General features: G+C 32.7%; 1 protein-coding gene across 4 annotated transcripts in view; it reads right to left on the bottom strand.

Annotated features, from left to right (window-relative positions):
* Nucleotides 1-357: 357 nt before the first annotated feature.
* LOC145256292 (uncharacterized) overlaps nucleotides 358-17,342 on the bottom strand; it is a 30,196-nt gene continuing 13,211 nt past the window's right edge. For 3 of the 4 annotated variants that reach the window (XM_080115007.1, XM_080115009.1, XM_080115008.1), the window contains exons 3-6: nucleotides 13,421-13,492; nucleotides 11,659-11,754; nucleotides 5,785-5,922; nucleotides 358-1,390 (exon numbers count right to left, since the gene is read on the bottom strand). In XM_080115007.1, coding sequence (XP_079971133.1) covers nucleotides 695-1,390; nucleotides 5,785-5,922; nucleotides 11,659-11,754; nucleotides 13,421-13,492 — 1,002 coding nt within the window. In that variant the 3' untranslated portion in view covers nucleotides 358-694. The remainder of the gene's footprint in view (nucleotides 1,391-5,784; nucleotides 5,923-11,658; nucleotides 11,755-13,420; nucleotides 13,493-17,342) is intronic. The other variant, XM_080115011.1, reaches the window with a different exon arrangement.

Below are 17,342 nucleotides of genomic sequence, written 5' to 3' on the forward strand. Positions count from 1 at the left end.
AATCGAACCGGAAGTTCAGTTTTATCAACAGAACAGATTCGCAGTAACGGTTAATTTAATATTTTAATTTTAATAATTCGCGAGGTAAATTTATTTTAATAACATAAAAACATACCTCGACTCTAAAGATGGGTTGTCTGAAAATTTCAAATAAATTTGTAACGTAGAAATATGGTTTTATTCGTTTAGAACGAACCAACTTTACATATATATATATATATATAGAGAGAGAGAGAGAGAGAGAGATAGAGAGGGAGGGAGGGAGAGAGAGAGCGAGATATAATTTTACAATACATATATACAAACACACACAAAAAGAGAAATAGCAAGAGAGAGAAGAATGACATAAAACAAAAATAAAATTACATATTTACAAGTTTATTATAATCAAATGTTTACACAGTAAATTAAACAGAAAAAACTCGTTTCAATCAGGAATTTTAAAGACAACTCTCTTATACCAAGAATAATATAACAATGAATTATTAATATTGGTTAATATTTATTTTAAAGTAAACATTCTAAAGTTAGCAAGGAAAGATTAGAAGCTTGAATGTGAACGTTTCATAGGTAATAATTTAGGTTTTCTACATTACAACACTTGTTTCAGAGCGGAGGGGAGATTATCGGCAAGGATTGATTACCAGTACTCTTAAAACCTCTTCCCTCGACACGTGTTGTGTCAGCAGACATGTTAACAAATACTGTCGTTGCCGGATTGTGTTGTTGGGTTATAAGTGGTATGAGATTGGCACGGAATTGTTGTAATGGATGGAAGTTGGTCCGAGGTGACGCCGTTAATTGATAGTTGGTGTGAGACGGTTGAATTGGATGGTTGTTGATACGAGGTTGAGGTGTTAGGTAGTAGTTGGTGGGCGATTGTTGAATTAGGAAGTAGTCGGCACGACATTATGCTGTTAGAAAGTACTGATTGAAGAAATGCTGTATTGCGTGGTAGTTGGTACGACGTTGTGCTGTTAGGTTGTAGTTGGAATGGAATTATTGAATTCGGTGACAGTTGGTTCAAGTCTGTGCTGTTATGTGGTATTTGGTATGGAATTGTTGAATTATACTGTAGTTGGTACGGGGCTGTGCTATTATATTGTAGTTGGTACGGACTTGTTGCACTGGGTGGTAGTTGGTACAACGTGGTACTGTTAGGTGGTAGTTGGTAAGGATTTGTTGTATTGGGTGGTAGTAGATACGGGATTGTGTTGTTAGATTGTAGTTGGCACAGACTTAATGCATTAGGTAGTAGCTGGTATGAGGTTGTGTTATGAGGTGGTAGTTGGTGCGAAATTGTTGTATTGGGTGGCAGTTGACACGGGATGCTGGCCGATACTGTACTGAGCATCTCGTTAGCTGGTTCTTGAATTACCACTGAAGAACGCTGAAAATAAAAAGATGGATAGTGAATGGGTAAGTTGATACAACAGTGCCCATTATATTTCCTAGTTTGGCCAGTGCAGAAATGGATGACCATTTTGAAATACCTGGGGCTCTGACGCCTGGAGAGGGTTGGGCTCCTCAGGCTACCGTTGCCCAAGACATATTACATATAATAATGCAGTGCACATGCGATCGTTAGTGAACTCTCGGATCTAGAAAATAATAAAATAGTATTACTATATACATATTAATCTTTAGAAATATCTTTCTAATTATAAAATTGCAACACTAACTCCATCGAGTTAATTAAGCTCAAATTTATATTTTTCAAATCTATTAAGAAAACTATAATATATAAAAAAATATTATTTCAGGCATGTTTTGCTAAGATGTATTTTTATTATATTAACTAGTTGAAGTACCCGGCCTTTCCAGATTATATTTGATATCTGTAAATATTCCGTTCTCATACATATTTATCTTATTGATTAAATGAAACCCTAATTCTTAATGGATTCTTTTTTTCATATGCCCTATGAGGTAGGAGCAGTAGGTGCGTTTTATTTTATATAGGTATCGCCAGTAGCTCTAATTCTGTTATCTTTTAGTTCTTCTTCTCTCAAAATATGATGCAAAATCTATATATTAATACAATAGCGCTTTTGATTTCGCTTGCCGTACAATACGTTAAAATATATTTAAAATCATGTAGATATTTGCATTTATTAATACAAAAATATGATGGCAAAAGTTTTTTTTTTAAATGACTTGGTGCCATCGGCTAGAATCGAAACCAAAACATCTCGCATTATAGCCGCGTGCTCTGCCGATGTTGATATCAAGACAAATATAATGACGGCTAACTATGAACTGAAATAATGAATTTTATGTGATGATCCGCAGAAAGAAGCATAAATATATCGACTAGTTGAAAAGAACATTTCGTATTTCATGATGTCGATATATGTCTGGGTTAGGGTTCTTCATCACATCCGAGAAAGATTTTACTCGTTATAAACCATCTCTGATTAAAAATTACTATGTGACGTGACCGTCCCAGGGAGCGGTGTAGCTCCCTGCTGGGCGAAGGTGAGACAACCAGAGCAATAGAGAAGGCCGGGCAGATATGATTTTTTATACTCTTTAATTATCATCGGTGTGCCCGGGTGACGGCGAAACCCCCTGCTGAGAGAAAAATTAGGATTGTGATTTCATTTTTTATGAACATCAACAAACAATGTCATTTTTTTTTAAATTTGTGCTCCGAAACAGGTAATAACTCAGGGTTCTGGAGAGATGATGTTTATAATTCAAGTGCAGTGCGCCGACCTAGGGATCACGGTGTAACCCCATGAGGCCATAAGAACGTTCGCAGATCCACAAGCGCATCCGTGGGGGGACTTCTCCTGAGGTGACGTTGTTCGGTATGATTGGTCCTAGGAACAACCCTGTCTTACCCATTCCCTGAATATATTAACGGAGCGCAGGACCGAAAAACGTCAGACAGTTGGCGAAACAGTTGAGCCAAACTCATGGCTATATTGAAGAGAGAAGTAATATTTACTTATAAACTCAGGGAGTCGGATATGAACGAACATTGTACTGTAAAGACTATTGTATATAATTATACATTTGTATATCACTTTTTCTGGAAATAGATCAGTAGAATAGAAGAACTAAGTTGTTTTGTATTTTTGTCATGGAATAGCATACGACAGACCGGCGAGGCGACAGCATATCAAGTGAGAGAATCATTTTTTCATGTAAATGTTTATTATATGATCCCTCATTTCTAGGACATTCTAACTTTTAGGAACAGATAATTTTTACTTGCAATAACCCTTATCCCTGAGTGGCTTCCGGGCCTTGATAAGTGGTGATCACTGTGTAAAAAAAAAAGATAACTTATCTTTAATCTTTGTCTAATCCTAAGTCTGACTCGCAATATCATAAACAATACGAAATCACTTTAAAAATAAAACATACAGAATTTATCTCCCATAGCAAAAAATAAAAAATAAACAATGCTTAACAGCTTTTAATCTTAAACAGGCAAAAGTCATTAGAAATAAGGGTGTTACTTTACATTAAATAAGGCAGCTCTTTTTCTGGTCATCACCATTAACAATCGAGTTTTTTGTGCCGCATATTTTGAAAATAAAATAATTAAGATTTAAGTATTTGCCAATGTTGCAATATATTTTTATTTTCGGTTTATGTGCATTATTTTTTACTTTTCTAAATAGATTTAACGTTATCGGTCCTGATACTATCCTTTATCTTTTCTGTCTTTGATCAATTAAGGAGGAATCCTTTAACATTGAGGATTTTTAAAAAATTGCCCTAATCCCGAATGCCTCTTTTTTGGGGGGAAGTGCGATGTTCACTACATTAAAAACTGACCTTGTGTCTGACTTTGCCATCGTAGGAAGGCAAGTAATTTTTTTACACGTGTGAAAAATTTTGTTTCTGTTTTTAATGCTTGCTAAAAAAAAACGCAATAAAGTTCGCTGATATGTTAACATATGCTTCGTCTTAAACAGTTTGTTCACGCTGAGACTTAAATATAATAATAAATGTTGAAAATGTCAACAGAAATAAGACAATTCATTAATTTTGGCTCTTTGTTAAAGTATAGAATAGTTAACAGTCGAGAAATTGTAAACAATAACAAACATCAACAAATACCTTATACCAAACGCAGTAAAATTCAACTATTTTTTATACCTGTTGTAATTGTTATTTTTATTTCATTTCTTTTAGTTGTTTTACAACAAATAACTGGCTGTTTGTTGATTAACCGTTGGGAACTTCATTCTTGAAAAATTGTGTAAAAAATATATGACTACTACTAACTCTAAATGTAGGTTTGGTGATAGAATAAATCATTTATTTGCAATTTTCAGGAATTAAGCTCCTCACCCATTAAGCAATAAGCGGCCATTTGTTTTGTTTTTTTAATTTAGTGTGCAAAAACCAATTTGAACACCATATTTTGAAATAAAAAAGCAACTTAGTTTTAGCACATTAAAAGTATACATGCCGGTAGATAATTAAATTCTACTGCGTTTGGTATAAGTTTTTGTGCTGTTGCTTTTATTTATATAGTCTTCGACTGTTAATTGTTCTACACTTTTACCAAGTGCATAAATAGTTTTAAATTAAGGGGCCGCTTATATCGTAGATCTAAAGAGGCTGGAACGCCCTACCCCCAATAAAATGTACTTGGAAAAACCGATTTCATAGTGAGTTTAAGAATGATTAACCGAAAAATATAGTGAAAAGAAAACAAATAGGCAATAAATATTCATTACTGAATGAGTTTTGTTTATATTTTCAAATATTTTCTAGCGATTTTCTTTATTTTTTACATCTTAAATTGCGGATTTGTAGGTGTCAAATATATCGAGATTTGCTAGAAAAACCGGTAGCCGCTAGATAAAAATTTTACCTGGTAAATTGCAAAGGAAATCTACAGATACAGCGGGAAAATCGCTAAATTGACAACACTGATTTTTTCCTTTTTCCGGTGAAACGTAAAATTTTACCATGTAAAAATTCTTCTTTTTATCGATGAGATAAAGAATATTATCAGATTGAATTGTTTCGATTTTCGATATTATTTGATGGTATAAAACAGATCTAAGAGCACTACCAGACATATAAATAAGCTTTGTGTGAAATTTGCAAAAGATAGGTTCGGCCGTTTCGGAACGTTTGAGGAAGGAACTCACAAATACACATAAAGTCACTTTTATATCATAGTGAAGATGGAGATATATTTCCGCCGAAAATATACCAGCATGAAAAATGGACATTCAACCGAATATTATCATCGGATTTTCATATTATCATATTCATTGTTAAAGTGTTTTATCTTTCAACTTGTATGAATATAATTTAATTGTATTGTGCTATTTTTATAATCCTACAAATAAATGTCTATTTCAACTATATTTCTCGCGGTGTCCAATCTCGAATGCCTCTTTATGGAAGTAGTGGTGTTTTCGCTACATTTAAAACTGACCTTGAGTCTAACTTTGCCGTCGTATAAAGGCAAGTAATTATTTCCACGTGTGGAAAAGTTTGTTTCTGTTTTTAATGTTAGATAAAAAAAAATAAACGCATTAAACTTCGGTGAAGTATTAACATATGCTGCATCTAAAAAAATTGGTTCACGCTCACAAATCAATGTAATAATAAACGTTGAAAAGGTTAGTATATATATATACATATTTATATATATATGTGTGTGTGTGTGTGTGTGTGTGTGTGTGTGTGTGTGTGTGTGTGTGTGTCGGGGGGGTGTATGAATATAATTTAATTATATTGTGCTATTTTTATAGTCTTATCGGCTTTGAAATAATTTTTGAAGAGATAAATAAAATTACTTACTGGAGTTGTGAATGACAACCAGCAACAAAGGAAGGCAGTAACAATAGACAGGATGCATTCCAGACTTAGGATTGATAGTGCAACACATGCGACGATAAAATCTTGAGAAACGACGGATTCACCGTCAATATAAATTTTCTGTAAAAACAAACGTTACCATAATGTAATCATTATATAAAGTAATTTTCGGGAGAGAGATGCTAAGACTACCCTTTCCTATCTTAATAAAATTCAAAACCGGCTTCAAAATCCTTAGGCGAAGTCAACCTTTTCCATCCTTTCCATACACAACTCATATTTTATTGATGCCTATCTGTAAATCATTGGCTACAGACACTTGAAAAAGAAGTATTAAAACGTTAAACAAAAGTCAAAAAAACATTAATGAATAATTTCCCTAGCTGAAGTAAAGAGTTATTTTTTGAATAATACCACAATTTTATTATACCATCCCTATTTATGTTAAAACATACTTATCAAAGTATTCTTATGCACATCTATATCAAAAACACTTGTAAACGTTTTTTTTTTTAATTTTTAAATTTAAATTTTTTTTATTTCCATACTTTGTGGACCAGGCGCGAACGCAGACGCCACAATTTTAATGAACCACCGTTCTGCCAGATCAAACATAACCATTCCTATTTCCTGATACATCTTCTATCATTATATGTAATCAGTTTTTAAAAATAGTCAACCATATAGGAGCCTATTCGTGACCATACGCGCGTGCACACACACACACCCATTCAACTTTATATTATAGATATACAAGATTTAAGTCAGTAAGTAACGATAACCTAACAGTCCTCGGAGTTTTATAATTATCAAGATTACGAGGTTAGTAATTTGCAATGATACATGTGTTTACACCGTGGAACAAAAAGTTTATTGCCCTAAAGAAAATAACACTACAGCTTCATTTTAAAACTTTTATTAAAAAAATCAATCCAGGTAACTTGATTATGTAGGAGAGCTGATATCTACTCAATGTAGCCGCTTTCAGCTTTTGTACGGGTCCGGAACTGGGAGACTGCCTTTTCTACAAGCGTCGGCAGGAGCTCGGCAAATACTCGGCGGATGGTGGCGATCAGGCTGGCTTTGATGTTGTGGGAGGTCATGTTGGTGATGTTCTCGATGTATAACCAAAGGAAGTGGTCCAGCGAATTTAGCTCGACGGATGAGGGTGTAGTGAAAGAAGGGTGCAGAGTCGTAGCACTCCTTCTGAAACGAAGCCTGGGTGTCGTTTGACTTATGAGCCGGCGCCGAGACTTACTTCCACACCCAGGATTTACTAGCGGTCACTTGGTTTCACCAGATCATCAGCACACTCTTCAGCACATCTGGATACACTTTGGTGTTGACTTTCAAACCGTCTTAAAAATGTGATATGGCATGATGTGATTCTCGGTTGAAATCACACCAAATACCATAATTAAGGCCGGAATCTTTGTTTTCATCGTCCCTGTTATTCGTGACTATGAAGCAATGGTTCTGGCTGTTGTGCACTTATCCTGGTAGTTATTTTTTACTCGTCTAAGAAAAAAAAAGCAGCGCATGTTTGGCTTTTGGGGATGCCAGTTTGTTGAACAAACTGGCGGACTTTCTGGGCCTGCGGTTCTTTGTCTCCACAGTCAAGGTTTGGCTTGTTTGGCGCCTGTAGAACCTGCACTTAAAATCCTCTATCACACATGCATTCCCAGTTATGTGTGAGACGCGTAAATCTCTGGCAAATGCTAAATGATTGCCTGGACTTTTTCGATGAACTCCTTGGTCTGGCTCGTCCTGGTGGTGTCTTCAACATTGGCCTTCCGTTCCACTAAAGGATCATTCAAGCTGTGCTCTCAAGCGTTGAACCGTTCGGATTTGCATTTTTAGGGTGCTAACAATGATAATTTGGATTGGTAGAGAGCGTGAGTTGTACAGCGGCGCATCTCCGATTTCGCTCGTTGAACATTGTGTCACCTTCATACATGATAGAAGGTTCCTATCGTTCTTGAGACTTGGACACAACTGATTAACTAGTACATGGTATGCAACAAAAAAGAAACACAGTTTTCATCAAACGGAAATGGAATCATGTTGTCTTTTCTAGAGTAACAATTTTTATCGTTCCACCCTGTAGTAGTCGTCAGTTTGGTTGTTTTACTTTACGGCATCTTAACCCTTCTCAGATAATTTAATGCCGAATTTGGAAGTTTGGAAAAAAAATTACTGACACCTGAGAGTATGCTATTTCTTTAAAAGACCACCATTCGCGTATGCATAAAGTATTGTTGCCACGTCCTGGCTGGTGCATCTACCATAAGTCTCTCCCTTTTGAACAGGGGTAAAAAAGAGTTTCTAATCTAATAGGCGCCGCACTGTCAGCTGATCTTCTGCACCTGTCCCATCGTCGCAATGTCGCATCCCTGTTCCTGTTTTAGAAAATCTTAAATGGAATATGATATGATGAACTCATCGCACTTGTGTCCCTCTTCACGTACACAACGTAGTCACTACTATTCTCAATACACTTTTGCCACGAATTCGATGACGAATATTTACTTCTGACGCACGTCCATGAGAGGGTTGCTTTCTTATAATCTCACACTGTCAACATCCGCAAAAAAAATTATCGGATCATGAATGCATAAGTACAGTCAGCGTAACAATGCAATTTTAAATCCTCTGTGATCAATTTGGGCGGAATAATAATAGGCGGCATTACTTTTAAGGCGTGTTTTGCAAAAATAGAGTCTAATATTTTATTATGAACATATATTTGTTCATTAAGAATTGCTAAGAAAGGAAGTGTGTTATATAGGGGTTTCATTGAGAGAGTCTTAGAGATAAAGAGATGTTGTATCTTAGAGAGAGATGCTTAAGAGGAATGTTGAAAGACTCAGAGAGAGAGATTGTTCATGTTATGAGAGATTCCTATATTTTAAATGCCCATTCCTTAATTGTGTTTATGGAAGAAGAACGGGAAGATGGAGCTCTTTCAGTGAAGAGATAGTGTTCACTGTTCAGACATTGTATAGACATGATGATGTTTATGTCACGACATTTTATAACACAGACATATAGTACAATTTAATTTACCTTTTTGTAGGAATCACAAACACAAGACGACGTTCTACCAGAATACAGATGAGTTTATTCTTCACACGACCGGCCGTGATTTCCATCATCAAGAATTCAAAGCTTCACATTTTAGTTTCAAAGTCATCGTCTCACTTCTAGACGTTCAGACTCTCCCTGAGTTTCTCACTGACTGTCTCTCTGACCGTCTTCTTTTACTCTCAAGTTTTTTTCTCTATCCCTAGAACTTTCTATTTTCCGACATGCGTGTCCAAAATTTTTCCTATTTCTACAAAAGGAATTTTAACCTATACTCAGTAACCTATTTTTCCAATATGTTAAAAACAGTATCTTATAAGCTGCATTCTTTCAATTTAAAATTTCATAACAAACTTGACAGTTCACATTCTTTTCTTGAAATATTTTATCTCTATTCTAAACAATCGTTTGTTTTACATTTTTAAATTCTCACACGTAATCTATTTCTAAACCTAAATTACGAGGTTAGAATTTCGTGTATTGCTATTTCATTTTCATTTTAACTAATCTCTCTATTTTTATACTTACATGAAAAGGGGACAGCCCTTATCATGTAACAAGTGTAGTTCGTTTTTATGGACGATCAGAGGGCGTATTTAATAGACATTGATATGTATTTAATAATGTATGAATTATACAAATGCCCTGAGCAATTGTTTGGTGGTTGTATTGACCGAGAGTTACAAGAAATGTGAATGAGAAATGCATACAGAGATTCATGCATAATCTTGTTATAAATCTAGTTTTGTATGGAAATCGTTTAAGACAAGCCCTGAAGCCACTTGATTTAGTAATAACAATGACAATAATAAACTAATAATAATATTTAATAATAATAATATTTAATAATAATAATAATAATGATATTTAATAATAATTATGATAATATTTAATAATTATAATAATATTTAATAATAATTATATATATATTAATAATAATAATAATGTTTAATACTACTACTATTTCATAATAACAATAATAATAACATTTAATAATAATAATATTTATCAATAATAATATTTAATAATAATATTAATAATATTTAATAATAATAATATTTAAAAATAATGGTAATATTTAATAATAATAATAATAATATTTACTAATAATAATATCTAATATTAATGAAAATAATATTTTATAATAATAGTAATTATATTTAATAATAATAATATTATATAATAATAATTATATCTAATAATAATATTTAATAATAGTAATATTTAATAATAATAATTAATAATAATAAAAATATTTAATAATAACGATAACAATATTTAATAACAATAATATTAATAATATTTAATAATACTAATTATATTTAATAATAATGATATATAATATTAATGAAAATAATAATAATAATTAATAATTATTATATTTAATAATAATATTTTATAATAATAATATTTAATAATAATAATTATATTTAATAATTATATTTACTAATAATTTTAATAATAATAATAATAATTAATAATAATAAAATCTAATAATAATGATAACAATATTTAATAATAATATTAATAATATTTAATACTAATAATTATATTTAATGATAATGATATTTAATATTAATAAAATAATAATAATAATAATAATAATTAATAATGACTATATTTAATAATAATATTTAATAATAATAATATTTAATAATAATAATATTTAATAATAATAATAATTATATTTAATAATAATATTTAATAATAATGTTAATAATAATAATAATAATAACAATAATAATAATAATAATGTTAATAATAATAATAATAATAATAATAATAATAATAATAATAATAATAATAATGATAATAAAGGTTTTGTATTTGTCTGTCTCAAGCTGAATTATATTATTCCAGACAATTGAACTGTTTTCCAAGTTGTTCAATTAGTATAAGGGAAATACTAATGTTTTTTTCTTTGCATTTTCACCCCAAACTCAAAAATGCCACTGAGTTCCATTTGGGCGTAGGAGGCTATTATCTGGAATATTAATTGCATGGATACTATGTAAGGATTTGAGCAGCAAGATGTCTGTTTACATGACACTTGGACTTCTGCATGTCAGTACAGTCGGAGACGCAGGAACTCGGAAGGGAAATCCAGTCTAGAAAATAATTTCTACTGTGTAGGGGTTGAATTTTGCTGCTTTTCGGGTTTGTCGGGGGTATTTACGTCGATATTTTATATGATTAAAAATTTGGAGATGAACGGGAGATAACCCCCTGTAAATCTTTATTAGAGTTGCCTCTCCTTTGTCAACCATTTTTTTTCACCAATTCGAAACTAAAACCATAAAATAGATGCTAACTCACAGAATACGAAAATATATACAGAGCCACTAACTTTTCTCTTTTCTTTTCCAGACAACAATCAACATGCCTGAAGACGGTCGAAGTACAAGCCGACCGAAACCTTATACCAATAACAGGCATGATGAAAACAATAGTCTGATTAATACACGTAATATAAACAGTCTTTCTCTAAAAATTCAGAACTTTAGTATTGAATTATTTCTCTTGCCATGCGGCAATCTCCGACGCCTTAACTCCTCTTTTGTGGGTAGTGTATTATCTGTTGTTGTCATGAACCCATTCTCACATGCATTATCTCCTCCTTTTGTGGGATAATGTAAAATATGCTTGTTACTGATCGCATCCTCCCAAGCATTATCCTTACTTTTTATTTGCTGATAATTAAATAATAATTATTATAAGTAGATTATTACAAAACAAATATGTATTCAACAAGAAAAGCAAAACAAAAAATACCCAGGGGTAGTCTGCTAGAATACCCGTATACGCCCAATATCCTAACCCGCATAAAACAGACGCAGACAATATGGAGGACACCGCATAAACTAGATTCTGTAAAAAACAAAAGAGAAAATAAGTATAGTTAGAATTCGTGAAGTTACAGGCATGTTTAGTTCGAAGAACTAAATTTATTGATATTATATTAAGACTAAGTGTACATGTATACAAAACAAATTAAATGTACATTTACACGGAACATTATATATACAATTACACAAAACCTTTAATGTACATTTACACAAAATATTGAATATACATTTACACGAAACATTAAATGTACATTTCCATGAAGCATTAAATGTATATTTACTGGAAGCATTAATATACCATTAAACGGAGCATTAAATGTATATTTACACGAAGCATTAAATGTATAGTTACACAAAATATTAAATGTACCTTTACACAAAACATTAAATGTACATTTACAGGAAACATAAAATGTACATTTACGCGAAACATAAAGCACATTTAAACGTGACATTCAAGATCATTGGCATTTTTTCCTATTAATCCACAATATAAAAGGTGATTGTCTGTGTGTGTAGTTAAGTATATGTCTGGCCAAACCGTGAACTTCGTAAATAGGAGGCCTTGCAACTGAAGTATGCGTCACGTTTATAGATCAAATCGTTTTGAATGCTGCAAACATTCTTTCAATCTTAATCGGTAATTTATTTTATTTTTATTTTTTTTTACATATATGAGGTGAGTTCAAATAGTTAACAGATTTTTTTTGTACAGGGATTTAAAATTGTAGTAGACTCTGGAAAAATCAGTATGTTATTGCTATAAATCATGAGATGACCGACCAATTATTATGATTTATGGTTCAAATAAACAGCTACAGCAGGAATTGGAATACACCTTACTAAAGCTTGATTATCACAGTGTGTGAATTTCAAAAAGGCAATCTGGATGTGAGGAGAGTTTAGAAGGATAATATGCAATAAAATTCTGTTTTACAGTTGGAAAAAAATTCTACGGAAACGTATGGACTGCTTCAAACTGCCGGTGCCCCAACTTGCATGTATCTAGCGACAATTTTGAAGGCAGAAAACATTCAAGGAATGCTGGTAGGGGTCTTTGAGGTTTGGGAAGAGTAAGGAAATCGGAACACGAGACTTGATTGGCCAAATAAAGAATTTCATGGATAAGGATTGTTATGTGTCTATAGAGGCAATAAGTGCACAGTTTGATGTCAGTGTGGAAACTGTACACAAATCTATTCGCTAGGAACTGAAGATGCGGAAGATTTGGGCGAATGCACCAACCCACAACTCCAACCTTGTCACAGACTATTTAACCAAGATGGGCATTAAGACAGTTCCGCACCGTCACTATAGTAAAGACCTTGCTTCCTGTGACTTTTGATTATTTCCTAAGCTCAAGGAAAACGTTAGAGACTGTTGTTATGAGGCAATTGAGAAGATGAAAGGCTGTTGGAACGGTACAACAAGTGTATTGCAGCCAGAGGAGATTACTTTGAAGGAGACTAAAGTTTCTTGTGTACTGTCAAAAAAGTGGCCATATGAAAAAGTCTGGAAACTTATTGAATGCACCTTGTACATATATATGACACATATAACGTATATAACTGACTGTATATTTTCAAGACTTACTAAAAGATATTGGGGTCGTATGAGTGTGGGGGGGTGCTGTATGTATATGTGTATGTATATGCGTGCGTATTTACATTTCGAAAGCCACAACTTACAAGTCTTTGTATGTTCTTGTGTGCAAACTTTCGCCAGCCAGTTAGTATGCCAATGCAACCTACCATTAAGATCTGAAATATGGAAGACAAATAGTTATTAACTGATATCACAAAACTTTCTGTTTCAAAATGTGTGTGCGGAACAAAGATTCCCGAACAATTTTCTTTTTGTTCTCACTCTTCCATTTAGTATGCTTTTAATAGATCCGTTACATCCACCATTCGAAAAAGGGATTATCCCGAAATATATAATGGAATTATCACATACAATAGGAATTATAAATAAGACATTTATACTTAACACAATTGAATAAATATATGTATTAAAGATATATATGTATATACTTGTTGATTTGAAAATTGTCACTTGTTTTCGTCTTTCTTCCTCAATACCGACTATATTCCATTCCTCGCATTGTGATAGTCTTCTAAATCTCTTCTACACACACACACACATACACACACATACACACACACATATATATATATATATATATATATATATATATATATATATATATATATATATATGAGCAAATAGTTAATATAACATGTTACAACCACTTTGAAAAAGAGATAAAAGCATTTAATTTGAAAAGGAAACACTAAATAAGTGGATAGTCCTTAGTCCGCGGAGTTTCGAAGAAATACTTTCCTTCTCATCAGAGGGTAGGAATTAGCAAAATGCGGGATTTTCCACTTATTTAGTTTTTCTTTTTCAAATTAAATGTTTTTAAACTCTTTTTCAAAGAATTTTAACATGTTTCATTAAATATTTGCTCTTGTTATAAGCTCTATCTCCTATTTGGTTTTATCGAGTTTTTACATCTGGTTGAGATTACTTTATAAATATTAATTCTTTAATATTTATAATATACTTTAGTTTTACCATCTTGGATCATTTTGGTAAATTTAATTGTAATTTTTATTTTATATATATATATATATATATATATATATATATATATATATATATATATATATATATATATATATTACTCAAAACCCTCTGGTCTTGATAGAGCGGAGATTAAAACTGCACGAATACATCATATAATTAAAGTTTCATTAGATAAGACAATAATCCAGGCTGTCCTCGACGGTCGTACATCTAAACAATATGATATAAATGCAGGTGTACCTCAGGAGTCGATCCTTGAACCTTTATTATTCCTAATATTCATAAATGACCTCCCTGACAAAATTGTCTCCGAAATAGCTATATTTACTGATGACACCACTCTCTATTACCGGCACGGGGAGAAAATAAATGAACACATACCTAAGGATATAGCAGAAATACAAGAGGAAGACCTCCAGTCTGTAGTGGGATGGGGACAAAATGGATGGTCACATGCAATGCTGCCAAAACTAAGCTTGGTTCCTTAAATAATTACAAGAAACCTTCTCAACCACCAATAGATATGGCTTAAAATACATTACCTAAAAGTACTTCTTTCAAACTTCTCGGCTTAAGGTTCACATGGAATACTGCTACATTGAGAGCATTCTCAGTGTCGCTGCGAGGAAAGTGGGCTCTCTCTACCCTGCTAGAAAGTTACATGCAACTGAAAGTATCCTGTACCACCATAATGTCATCATTCGCCAATGTATGGAGTATTATTGTCATATTTGGGCTGGTGTATCTGCTACTAGTGTCTAGCTCCTGGATAGGGTTCAAAATAAAGTCGCCAACCTGATAGGTCCTGAACTGTCCTCTAGGCATCAGCCTCTATCCCATCGACGAACTGTTGCTTCCTTCTGTCTGTTCTACAAGTATTTTAATAGTGGATGTTCTGACAAACTACAAACCTTTGTAGTCCCTCGACGTAAATAACCTCCGACCACCCCGACAAGCAGCAAACCCCCACCCTATACAGTAGAGATCCCTAAATCTTAGAAGATCTTCAACTTTAATAGTTTCTTTTGTAGAACTGTTAGACTTTGGAACACCCTTCCGGGTTCCTGCTTTCCCAAATGTACTGGCATGCACAAGTTCAAGTATAATGTGAACCGTCATCTTGCTGCTCAATTCCTTACATAGCATCCCTGCAAATCAAACCTCCGATAGTAGCCACTTACATCAAAGTGGCACTGTGTCTAGTTGTTAGCCGTAGATTTAAACAAGTGGGATACTTAATTGTTTAATTATATGAGTGTGTTAAGCATATTACTAGACTTAATTAATAATAGACTTCGTGGCTTAGTGGGGGATGCCCTTTTCTCTACCCTGCAACCTCTCTCCCACAGAAGAGACGTTGCGAGCATGCCCTTGTTTTATCGTTATTTCCATGGCAGATGCTCGTCTGAACTCCAATCTCTGGTCCCCCCCTCGCCAATCATTCACGAAAAACACCCGTCTAGCTGAATCCACTGTGAAAAATTTTCCCCGCTCTATATCTGTGCCTAAATCAAAACGCGGATTCCATGAACAAAGCTTCTTTCTTAGAAGTGCAAGCCTGTGGAACTCTGTTCCGTCTGCTTGCTTCCCTCCGGACTACAACTTGGATGTCTTCAAGTCCAATGTTAACAAATTCCTAATGAACCGCCCCCTTTAGTAAACACTTCAGCAAATCTCCTCACTAACGTAATGTACTTACAATAACCCTTATACATGAGTGGCTTCCGGGCCTTGATAAGTGGTGATCACTGTGTAAAAAAAAAAAATTACTCATACGTATATATATATATACATATATATATATATATATATAATCAAGGAATCCAACGGCCCTAAATGTGAAAGAACCAAAAAGATTATCTTAAAGGAATTCCGTAGAATTAAATTAAAAGTGGATATTATATCAGATGTTAAAACTGTAAATTTTTTGGATGTGAACTTTGATTTAAGGAAAGGCATCTACCAACCATATAGGAAGGAAAACTCAAACCCAATTTATGTACACCCCTTATCAAATCACCCAAAATCTATCATTAGGCATATCCCCAAATCCATTAGTAAAAGAATCAGTGACAATTCTTCCAATCTTGAAACATTTAATAAACATAAATATTTCTATAACAGGGCCCTTAAGGATAGTGGATACACAAACACCCAAATTGAGTTCATAGAACCAACACACCCAAACACAAATACAAATAGAAACCGTAAGAGAAAAATCTTGTGGTACAATCCCCCTTTTAATCTGAAACTTAAAACAAATCTAGGAATGAAATTCTTAAACTTAATTAAAAAGCACTTCCCTATTAATAATATACTACATAAAATTTTCAATAAAAATACAATAAAACTTAGTTATAGCTGTAATGAAAACCTTGAAAAAATAATTAAAAAACATAATAACAAAATATTAAACAAAAATAGCACACCCATTGCTACCGAAAGTTGTAACTGTAGAATTAAATCCAAATGCCCTCTTAAAGGAAATTGTCAAATTACTTCTGTAGTGTACCAAGCAACTATTTCTACTAAGGAAAATCCGAATGAAAAAAAATATTACATAGGAATGACAAATAACAATTTTAAAGAAAGATTTACCGGTCACAAGTGCTCTTTTGAAAATAATGAGTACAAAAATAGAACTTCCTTGTCTAAATATTACAATGAACTAGTAGAGCAAGGTTACTCCCCAATAGTAAATTGGAAAATTTTAAAGAAAGCGAAAACCTGTTCATCTTTAAACTCGCCTTGCTACCTATGTCTTTATGAGAAATTATTTATACTTACTTTTAGAGAAAGAGATAAATTATTAAATAAGAAGCACGAAAATTCAATTAATTGCAAACATTATAAAACCCATCTTTTAAGTAATTTAGTTTAGATATAAAATTTAAATAAATTAAAAATTGTCACTGATTTCTATAATTTATTAATATTCTATTAATATACTTTCTCCTCTCCTGATTTCATTCTTTACTTCTCCTATCTTATATACCTGTGTGTCTATGTGTATATGTATTT

Source organism: Euprymna scolopes, chromosome 32 (assembly GCF_053919585.1).
Source record: "Euprymna scolopes isolate OS-2025 chromosome 32, ASM5391958v1, whole genome shotgun sequence".
Classification (NCBI taxonomy): Eukaryota; Metazoa; Mollusca; class Cephalopoda; order Sepiida; family Sepiolidae; genus Euprymna; species Euprymna scolopes.